General features: G+C 35.7%; 1 protein-coding gene across 22 annotated transcripts in view; it reads right to left on the bottom strand.

Moving 5' to 3' along the window:
• LOC121330646 (RNA binding protein fox-1 homolog 1-like) overlaps positions 1-12185 on the bottom strand; it is an 879666-nt gene that overhangs the window by 36998 nt on the left and 830483 nt on the right. For all 22 annotated transcript variants that reach the window (XR_005951881.1, XM_041277313.1, XM_041277305.1 and 19 more), the window contains 2 exons: positions 11361-11421; positions 7727-7780 (listed from right to left, as the gene is read on the bottom strand). Coding sequence is in view for 21 of the 22 variants with exons in the window: in XM_041277313.1 (XP_041133247.1) it covers positions 7727-7780; positions 11361-11421 (115 nt within the window). In the remaining variant the exon portion in view is untranslated. The remainder of the gene's footprint in view (positions 1-7726; positions 7781-11360; positions 11422-12185) is intronic.

The following is a 12185-nucleotide window of genomic DNA, read 5'->3' as shown; positions in this document are numbered from 1 at the left end:
ATTTTTTCATTAGTGCATTCCTTTTGTTAATGATTTACTATTTTTCTATTATCAACACAGAAGGAAACAAAACACATTCTTAAACTCCCTTTAAACCAAAAACCTGCCCATTCTCTCACATGTTTGAGAAGCTGAAAAAAAAAAAAAGTAAAAAAAAATTCAAAAAATAACAATAATAAAACGGTGTTTCATGTCGACAGAACTGTGCTATCTGTACCATCCAGGGACTTGCTTAGAACAGCTGCCGTCCCACCTTTCAGAAACATCTCATCTAGGCCTTGTTGTTTTCTGGTTACTTGTAGGCTATGGTCCCAGGGCAGTGTAGTTTATCGTTTTAATATCTGTCTGGCACAAAAGCATGAGCCGTCTCCAGTGGATCCTTGTCTGTCATTTCTCTGAAAATAATATCTGAAGAAATAAAGAGAAGTGATGTTTGGGGGATTTTAAAGCCTGCAATATCTTCTTTTGAGGGGTATAAAGAACTAGTAGGGAACATGAAGAATTTCACTGCTGTTACATTAAGCCCACAGCTGCAGAATATATACATTGGGTATGGAGTTCAGAAAGAGCTAGTGAAACTAATAATGGACGTTTTTTTTTTTTTTTTTTTTTTCTTTTCGGTTATGACTACAATATTCATATCCAATAGATGACCTAATGGATACAGAGCACCTAACCCTAACCCTAACACTAACCCTAAACCCTAAACCCTAAACCCTAACCCTAACCCTAACCCTAACAGATACAGATACACTTCAAATAATTGTTTTGTGTGGAGCTGGGCAGTGTGCCGCAGTGTTCATTTATTAATATCAATATAGTTTAGTAGTATTTAAGTGCTAGGATTTCTGGTGATACTACTAGCTAGTGCTTAATGTAGGCATGTCTAGACACTAATACTTGGACAACACTGTACATACATAGAGATGAATACATAAGCAGCAATTTCAAGTTATGTTTTGGTGAGGATAGAACCCTGCCTCAGGATGGAGGTGAAGAACAGGAGGAAGTTGCAGAGTACAAGGAGGTAAGGTGTTTATATCAGTGACACACTCTATGATGGCTGTAACGAGTCTGACAAAAGCAAGGTTTAAAAGCACTGAGATCAGAATGGATTATCTTGACTAGGTCACAAGGTGATAGTGGGGTAACAATACATATCTATAGGTCTATCTGGGAATCCCCACACAGGGAAGAGCGTTTTCTCTGCTGGAGTCCATGCACAAATATGTGAGGTGATAACCTTAAAACAGGATTAGGAAGGGACCGGAATTTGCTGCTGTCTATCACAGCAAACATTACATTCAAAGATTAATTTGATTTGTTCATATTTTCCTTTTTTTCCTGAACAGAGCTTCCTAACATGTGGTTATGAGCAGGTAAAATATGTGGAGATATTTATAGATGTGTCATTACTTTTTATTTTACCAGGACATGGGTTTTGGTTAGTAGTTGTGTGTGTGCCATGATGTAGGATATAACTGGGGCAAGGAGAAACATGCTGTTGTATGTCTTAATAAGGTACATATGAAAGCACACAGCAAGCTTAACCTAAAGGGATATTATTCTCCAGATGATAGATCTCAATGCTCTTTCAATCTTGTTGTGGGTAGTTGCTGCTGAGAGGAAACAAAGAGAGATCAACATGTGATTGCAATCCTACACTTAGCACTCAGCTTGCAGTCTGTTATTCTACGTTTCCATCTGCCACTGGGATTCATTTGAAAGTGGTTTGAAATCAGACTTGTTCAATTCCATCGGAAGTGGATTTGGATCATATCGATTTCGACTGAGGCTCTTGTCAGCCCCAGTTTGATACTGTAACGAGATAGGTTTGAGTTTTACAGACTGGTTTCATGTGCAGATGGAATCAGTCACAGCCCCAGTTTGATACTGTAACGAGATAGGTTTGAGTTTTACAGACTGGTTTCATGGTGCAGATGGAACCGACCGCAGCCCCAGTTTGATACTATACACCCATTGAGCCTCTGAGTGTGTTTTAACTTTTAAAATGAACATACACTTTTTCCCTGGCTAATTTATAACACTTGGGCTACTGCGAAATTCTTTTGCAGGATTAATAACTACTGATCTGGAACCTCACTGAAGCCATTAGTTTACTTAAAGAAGCTGATGGAAATTTTATCAGAAAATTATGCTTTGAAGGAAAAATATGTGGGTGATTAATAAGCATATCAATCAACTTAAACCTGCATTAGTAATGGTTGCTGGTCTTTATTGCAGATCAGTGCATCATATTTCATTTTGCAAACTGTGCTTGGGTTTTGTCACAACCAGAACCATTGATAATAATGGGCTTGTTCACACTTTTCCTTTTTGTTTGTTTATTTTATTTTTTTTACGTGAAAGTTGGTCATTTTAAAATGGTAATTAAACGATAATCTTGTTATCCAAGTATTTTGCCTTTATGTTGTATGCACAGAAATTTATATATATAAAAAAGCATTACTTCATTGTATTGTAATGTATTATATTTTAATTTATTATACATACTGTCCTGGAGTTGAAGTTCGACAAGATAGTGGTTTAACCAGTGCGGTATACTGGACAGTCAATGAAGTGCTACTGATTTTATTTTTTTTCAGGACAAGTTTAAAGGTTTTGACAGTAAGATGTGGATGCATTCATTTTATATTCACCTATGTATAGAGAAATCCTTCCAGGATTTGCTTTATTGAAGTGGTAGTGTGTCTGTTTATAAGTGTGGTTTTTATTAACAAACTCCCTTACATATGCTGTATTCCCATGACAGCGCATGTCCTCAATAAAAACAAAACAAAAGAAAAAAACAAGATGCAAGATTATTATTGTGAAACAAACATCCTAAACAGTAGTCCAGTCCAACAGCTACTTAAAAATAGATACAATCCTTAATTTTAATTGTTGGGAAATAAAAATCACAGGCTGCATTTGAAGTTTGTTTAACAAGCTCCGGTGTTGCCAAGATTAGCGCTAATGAGGGCCGCAGAAGCACAATGCAGATGAAATACCACCACCTCGATGCATCCTCCAACTACCACGACCAATCAGTGTAAGCACGCTTCACAAAACAAGCTCCTTTGGGAATCCCCCTGGAACTGCATGCAACACTTTATTTTTCTTTTTGTTTTCACGGAACGACTGAATCCAGGGAAAATCATACAAAATAACAATAGCAATATATGCAAGTTACCCGAGTTGTGAATACAGTAGAATCTCAAACAAACCTCTGATCTGACCGGTGAACCCAACACCCCACTTTAAGCTGGATGTACTCAAGCAATCACTCAAGCATGCCTACCATGTAACCAGAATCCAGTTTAAAAAAGCACAAGGTTAAACTATTGAAATCGTAAGAACTGGGAAACACAAACGTGTTACACTTTTGAATTGAAAGAAAAGACTGAAAATATTTGTTTTAACTTGACAGTGGTATCCTCCTCGGTAATGGGAATACCAAGAAAAAAATGCAGCCATTTGAAAAGGAGATGAAAGACAGCAGGACAGTAAAATCACATGTATCCAAACAGAGGTGGGGCTGATTTTAAAAGCAAGTACAGGCAATTTTACTAGGAACATTTTTGTTTTAAACAATTTTTTCAAGCTAAAAGAGTCTAAACTTTGTTTAAAATAAAATAAAAAACAATCAAATAAAAACAAGCACTACTTTAATCCAGGTTTTCCTGGGCGTTTAAATCATTTTTTCATGTATTGTACATTTTTCAAGCGTTTCAAGCCACAGCAATAGGAGTATTGCATTACAGTGCTGTATTCACCAGATTAAGGCTGTAAATAGCAGTTGTACATGTTCATTAAAACTATTGAAAATTAATTTTCTGAGTTATAACAACCTCTATTCCCAAGATCTTCAAAACTCTTGAGGTTCTACTGTACATTGCTTAGCATCTTTATATCGAGTAATGACAATATCTTATTGTATCACCATACTGTGCAATAAGTGAACTTACAAGAATTTCAATCTGTACCTCCCAGGAGTAACATACAATAGCAATACAAAGTTGGAGCTTTTTGTAAGGGATTTGTCACAAATAAACTGATCCTGCCAAAACACCTTTCTTCCATGCCTGAAATCTGTGACATCAATCCCATGCACATCTGGCAACACTGGGATCTAAACTCACATTTACTGACACAGATGGCAAAGTTGTAGTTGTGGGGGTTGAGCCACTCTTGCATATTAGTATCCTGTACAGCTATCAGATAGCTGACATTCAGGGATTTAAAGATTAACAGTGATACTCTTAATCCAAATACCTAATCATAACCCATTGCGCTGCGCCAGCCTATAAGTGCTATACCTAGTCTACTGGCTTAATGTAATTCTATTTAAAACACAAAAGTTCCCCATTAACTGCAGAATGTAAAAGTTAAACTGTGCATACAATGAAGAAAATAACAATTTAACCTGGATCAGCCCTCTTGTTGAAAAATAAGCTGTTAAATAATTAAGCTTGGAAAGAAGAGAATGAGAGCCCGTGGCATTATGTTCTGAACGATCCTTGTTTTGTTTCCTCCTGCTACTCATTTTAATGAAAAACTCATTAGAACGTTGCACCAGGCGATTTGTGATAATCAATTCCAGGCAATTCTGTGTAAACATCTTTTACAGATGCTGAATTTTGTTCCATTTTCACTTATTAATTTTTTATAAAGGAAAGGCTTTGGCTTTAATTGGTCATAACAGTTGCAGGAGAAGAATTGTATTTTTTTAGAAACATATTAATGCCATTAAGGTTTTCATTCCAAGATCACTCCGAGAGCAAAACTATCTTCACTTGCAGTGTACACTCTTTCACTGCTGCAAGGTTGTTGTTTTTTTTATACTAAAATTGCTTTGAAATTTAAGAAACTGACTTTCTCCTCAAGAAGCAGAGGCTCGTATAGCTTCATCTTACGCAGGGCTACTTATCTGAATTGAGCAGTCAGCTAGAAATAACTAGGACTGAACTGAGGTCCTCTTCCAGCATATTGTCTCTAAACTGTGAAAAACATGATTTCATTAGCATGTGGAGTCTCGTTATTGTTTTTGTGGCTCAACTCCTTTCATTCCTATTAATTTATTTCTGTCTTGTCTAATTTTCCTATCCTTGTTAAACATACCTACAGGACTTTGTAAATTCGATCATAAAGATGATCTCTTTTAACCTTTCAGTGTACCATAACTCATTTTTAAGTGGTTGTTTTTTTTTGTTTTTTATAATCAGGGTAACCTTAACTTTTGTATTTTTCATGTCATTATTTGATTTTATTCTCCAAAACATTTTGCCATCGCATGATAATTTAAACTTTACTACCAGATCGTATTCTCCAAGCTTGGCAAGAAAAAAGGGAATACTCCAGCAATCTGGATTATAGTATTATTCCATTCAATTAAAGCCACATAATCAATGAGGATTTAAAACTGGCACCCTGTTGTTACAGTGCCTGAATGCATTACTGTGGATGAACTGTAGTCTTTGAAACTAGTTATATAGATCGAAGATTAAAGCTGCAGTGTCATGTATAATTTCATACTAAAATATCCTTCCTTTGTGATGCTGCTACAGGCAAGCAGGTTCATCCTTCCTCAGAGACCATGTGTCATAGTGTTTGATAATAACATTCTTGTGCAATTAAATAAAAAGATAACCCCTACATTTCTTTTAAGTGATGTAATTGCAAAAGCAGTCCTTCAAACACAACATATAATGCAGGTTTTCTGTACAAGTACATACTGTTATTGCAAGTTTACTATATTATTGTACTTTTTCAGCATATAACTAGTATAGGTTTGTGGAAAGGATGAAAAAATATAATGTGTGTAAACAAAGGTCTGTAACAAAAGGAATTAGCTTTTTGAAATAAAATGCAAAGAATGCAATAGAACCCTGGTCATCATGAACACCACTGCGGAAAGGGTTTGCCGTTGATTTACACTCTGTGGGTACAGTTTTGACTTTAATAACCTTGCTTCAAGTTGTCAAGACAGAACTGCATTTCAGATTTGCATTGCATTTAAGGGGTTGTTTCTCTTTCTGTTTATTGATTCTGTCTAGCATGGTAATTTTACTCAATTCTCATTTTCTTTTGCACACACAATCCAGAGGGCGCTCCACATTCAAAGAAGTGAGTTATGTAAATTTGAGTGGTGCATCGTATGAATCATGTTAAGCTTTACAGGGTTTTGGCTCACTCTGATGGAATATTTAATCACAGGAATGAGCTGGCAGACATGATGTACAGTGTGGTTCAACCTTACGCCGTGTGTCTTCAGGGGCAATTGAGAACTGGCGAATTTGCCATTCATCAGGGCCATCCTGACAGCTTTGTATAACCTTCTGTTTTTTTTTAAACTTATTTATGAAGATTAAAGATGCCTTAAAAACAACAGTTTCTCCTCAGATACATCATCTTTTATTCCTCAAGTGGATAAATGTTTCATCATTTGGGCATCTGAGGGAAAGGGAAGTTTGCGCTCAGACTCTTGTAGCTTGTTCTCCTTTCTGAACAACTGGAACAATTGTGCTTTGGAATGTCAAAACAGTGATGGCAAAGATGAGCAGCTATTAAGTGCTGGTCCTATCTCTGCTCACAAAATGGGAGGCACTTTTCAAATGGGTTACATTTCTGGGATACAAATGAAAAGTTTGCAGAAAATATGTCTGCATTTGTTAAATTTGAACCCATTGCATGCAGTCTTCAAAATGTAATATAACCAGAGGGCAATGCATGATTGGGCTAACAGTTTAATTTGTTGACATTCCCCACAGGTAGTTTTAGCTACTACTTGCAACTTTAGTAAGTTATATGTACACACCTTTAAGCTCTGCTATAATTCAGAAACAGAAATTAAACAGCGGATTGCCTTAAATGTCGCTTTTTAAAATTGCTTACATTTTACAGGAAACACCTAAGGAACCTGTGTTTTCAACACAAGATTATAAAGAGATGCAGAACTACAAAGAAAAGATAAAAGCAGGTCACATTTATTCCCCTTGCTACCACCATTAGTTCTAAATACATTTTCATTATGTAAAAGTAAAAATATTTTTGATGCTTTTGATTTAATACATATAATTAACAGCATGTGCACTGGATTAGGAAAATTACTGTTTGGAGAATGGAAAATATCGATTTTAAATTTAAAAAATATATTTTACCCAGTTCACGGCCCAGTGCACAGAGACAATTAGAACCATTAACTCTTTTTTTTTTAATATATATATATAAATTCACCATAACAAAAATATCTATGTTCTGCACAACTCGCCCCCCCAACCAACCCCCCCCCCCCCCCCCCTCAAAAAAAACAAAAAAACAAACAAGGCTCTTTTGGTGCAGCACTGAAGATGAGATACCCATGCAGAAATCAGGCAGTTTATTTCTGAACCCAGCAAAACCTCAAAAGGCTTCATGTCTTTTCTGATCATAGACAGTCTTTGAAAGAGGTGGTTGTAAGGATGAATCTGTGGGCTGCCTGCCATCCAACTACAAGAGGACCCACTGGCTAATTGGAATAAGCAGTTGCCAGCTGCCAGAGCCTGCTTAGAACACACTATACATTATACTATACATTGTAGGTGCACAAGGTTCCTACCCTGGGAGAAAGGACCTGCCTCTTCCTAAATTAACCATTTCCAAAAATATAGGCAGTATTTTATAGTTATTTATTTATCTATTTATTTAAGCCATTTAAAAATATAGGAATATTGACAACTCCATTTACCTGCATAGAATTCTGGGCTGTACACTGCACCCACCACTGGATTCAACTTCCAGCCTAGGAAGAAAAAGCAAGTTGCATTAAACTTAACTCTGTTAAACACCCATCTGTTAAACTAACTGTCCAACGATTTGGACATTACAACAAAAAATAAATACAGCACATTCTGTCCTATAATTAATATTAAAATCATTATTACTGTATATATATATATATATATATATATATATATATATATATATATATATATATATATATATATATATATATATATATATATATATGATATGCAGTTTATTTAAACTCAAATAACCTTAAATGTTTCTGCAGATAAAGGTGTGTAAGAAGACAGACAGGCATGTAAAAATGATCATTTTATTGCAGTGGAAGCCCATGTTTATGTTGTATGGAGAAATAGGACAGCTCTAGTTGCTGGAAGCCTGGCAGACGCTAAGGGATGTACTTTCATATAAGTACAAATAAGATAAATATGCAAATAAAAAAGTTAATGTTGTAATTTGTAAAATGCCTTATACAGCCTGACGAATGTCACAAGAACTGATTATGGCATTTGGAAAAAGAGGCCACGGATCTCATTTAGGTGGTGCATTTCTCAAACAGACTGTCTCACCGCTGTTTCAAAGCCTACACTGAAGCAAAAGGGTGTAGTGTGGGGTGGGGGGGGGGGCTGACAGATCTCCCTCAGACTTTAAGTTTCACTAATGGCCTCTCAATTTGTCCATGAACAATCCACAGAGATGTTGGTCGATGCTCGCTGCTAAAAGGTTATCTCATTTTTCATCTGCACTCCACTTCCTTTTTCTCATGGCTGCATCGTCTAACTTTCCAGCACCGTGGCAGCCACCGTTGCATTTATCATGGAAATAACGGCAATTAAACTTTACTTTATCTTGTCTATGAGCCATGTGCCAGCCAATAACTGCGCGGGTTAATCATGTGTGATGGGAACTGACGTCCTGCAGTCTGAAGGCTGATGAGTTACTTTATCTTGGCTGGAGACGGAGAGGAGAGCAAAACAAGCCAGTCTCTCTGTGGTCACTATCTATTGCCATGAGGATAGGCATTTGCTTTTGTTACAAAATCTGCACTTTTAAATTCTACAATTTAATTTCTTACCCATTTACTATTCTATTATTTTTTTAAACTGTATAATCCTCTATTGTTAAGATAATTATTCATATTTGCAAATGTTTACCAACTAATCCAGCAAGACTCCCTAAGGCTGATTATGGGGAAGTGAGGTGGGGAAGATGGTTTTAGTGCACAATGATTCACTAATGGGCTTCACATCCCCTTCTCACACTCAGCCATGAGGGGTCTTTTCAGAAACCATATTGCTGGAGGAGGCAGAAGCAAAAGAGGTACAATAAATTGACTCCTAAACTAAAATAAAAAAGTTACATTTCTGCTCTCTATCATTCACACAAACGCATAGGTCACTGTGTTTAATTCATTGTTAGGAATGTGCTAAAAATTGGTTCTGGAGATGCATGATTCCTACAACACTGCAAGACTGGCATTGTATGCCATGGAGTAAAGGTGTCTTCATTACTGTTCTTCAGACAGTTTGCACAATATTACACAAATAGGCCATCTTTATATAGAACATTCTGATATTTCTTAAAGACAAGCCTTTTGGTGTGTGCATGCATATGCATGTGACAGACATTGCCAGCCCACCCACACAAAGCTCATGAAAAGCTATTAACATTGTATTATACATTCAATGTTTCATCTTAGAAGTCCCCTGCAGTTACACATTGTGTGTGCATAACACACGTGCATATATATATATATATATATATATATATATATATATATATATATATATATATATATATATATATATATTATTCCCATTTGCATTGTTTACTTTAGCTGTCATATTTCATGTCAATAACTCTAAATGATCTTAATATTGTGATGATGCAGCTGCAAATGCAGAGATGAGAGAGCGAGAGTTAATTCAAACAAATCTGATCCCTACAATGTGACACCTATAAAAACCTGTGACAGTGCATTAAGTTTTGTTTTATTATAAACGGTGTCCCGACCCACTCATGGTTTCAATTTGCACGGTTTATTATGCACCACACTATCATGGTATGCAAGCCTCATCCTTTAATAACTGACAGTACCTCATTTATGTCACACAAGGGGACTTCTGTCAGCCATTTTCTACAATGATCTCTGTATTTGAATATGACTTTTTCGGGTCATGATAACTGGTTTAATTATTGGACGTCACTATGTAACTGTGCTGGTTCCAGAACATTGTAATCTGGCAATTTATTAGAACTATGACTGCTCACGCTGCACTTTTGTACCTTCAAACTAATGAGCTCTCATACACTGGCAATGAGCGAGGTTTAAAAAAAAAAAGATTTATGGACAAGTCTAGTGGCTGAAATTGAATGAATGCATAGACGCTCAGACTTTCTCTATCTGAAAAGATGCAAAGTTGCCAGTGTCCTTTGACTTAAAGTTTACACACTTATATTATCTGTGTAGGAGTTTTATAAACAGTACGATATGCTTTTGGAGTTAGGAAACACTCAAAACGTAAGCCCTAGATGGAATGGAATTTCTTATTGACAGGGCTACAGTTTATAAAGGCAAGAGCACTTTGACAAAAAGTGCTCCCAATCTGTCTGTACCAGTTTAGTAGAAGAGTTCTGTGCTGATCTTAATTAATGGCTTTTAATACATTGAGATACTATTTGCAAATGAAAGAAACATGCACTATTATAAACAGTATTTGAACTTCTGTAAACAGGTCCTTTTAGAATGACTTGGTATAAGAGAGATTTTAAATCTTCCTTTCAGACCATGTTCATCCTCAATTGACCTATGCATTGGGTTTTCATTCTACTTTGAATATCAGAGTTCTGTACCACTGTATGGCACAGAACTGTGCCAAGCCCCCTGTGTTTACTATCTGTTGAACAAACAGTTCAAATTTCAATTTCAAAGCAGTATTAATACAGCAGTATAATCAGTACCCAGGTATCAAAAAACAGACGAGTTATCATTCTTATATACCTTTTAATTTCTGAAGCTACAGGAAAGACACAAGGAATTGGGCCTCCTTAAAATTGGGCAGTCTCCAGCTATCGGTTAAACTGATGGAACAAGCAATTGTTGATCTCTAAAAGCCAAGAAAGTGATGCTATAAAACCACTATATATGTGGCATTTCTAAACAAGGATGCTTCACATTGATTTCCTTTAAATCCAGCTCCAGAGCTGTCAATCCTTGCCATTACAAGTCCAGTTACTGTTCCAATGGAGGGCAAGCGCGCGACCTCTGCACTAAAAAGACTGCCACCATCAATAGATACTCTCACACTGTAAACATGTACTGAATGTCTTACAAGAAAATCAATATAGGATTCCAACACTAATTCTCAAAGTGTCTTCTCAAACTGTATGTTTATTAGACTGTTGTAAACAACATTGTTTCCACTGTTGTAATATGCAGTGGCTCTGCATTTTTTGTAGTTTATTTATCTAAACAGTAGCTGATCTAAATACTGCCACTCAAACTATAATGATCACTGTTAAATAATACAGATATTGACACATTTTTTAAATACAGACGAACATTAAGTACTTACCATTTGCATAAGGGTTGATAGGCTTTTTGTTTGTCATTACTCGGGCTGTGGCATTATTAACCTAAGCACAAAGACGATGATTTTAGAAAACATTACAGTGGAAACTGTAGGCATTATTAATTTTAAAATGTATTCTCATCAAAATCCATGCATTAACCTTACATTAATATGCGTACAAAACAATGTATTTGTATTTAAAGAAATAGCTCTAATGCATTAAAAAATTACAAACTATTTATCATTATGTTTACTTTCATAATCAGATACAGAGCATTTAAAAAAGCAATCATGTATCAATTTTAAAGAAGACATAAAAATCAAAATAAAAAAATAACTGCATATATTTGTTTTAAACAGTTTAAAGCATGCATTTTAAGTATTCACAATTTTCAAAAACTAGAAAAAACTAAATAAAAATGATCTATTCATATATGAAGGAACATGCAGTGGAAAAGGGGAAGATAGACAAGGTACAAGACAAAGAAAATGTAAAAAAAGGGACAAACAAGTTTAGCAGAGTGCAACATAACTCTTGAGAATAAAAATACCATTGGAAAAAAGCAACACTTAGCATTCAACACTAGGCACAGGAGCCTTAGTTTCATCGCAAGAATTAAAAAAAAAAATATCATTCAAGCTTGAACCACAGCTAACAAAGGATAAAAAGAGGGTGCATTATTTAACACAATATGGAGTTAACAATCTGAGTAAGATGTGCACGAGTCAATTCAATCCAATCAGTGCCTCTCAGGCTGCTAAAAACGTACACTCAAGTACAGGCGTACCAATGTAAAATAGCATCAAGAAACTAAACATCAAGTCAAA

The sequence above is a fragment of the Polyodon spathula genome, chromosome 18 (genome assembly GCF_017654505.1).
Source record: "Polyodon spathula isolate WHYD16114869_AA chromosome 18, ASM1765450v1, whole genome shotgun sequence".
Lineage (NCBI taxonomy): Eukaryota > Metazoa > Chordata > Actinopteri > Acipenseriformes > Polyodontidae > Polyodon > Polyodon spathula.
This window is presented reverse-complemented; position numbering and strand designations above follow the sequence as displayed.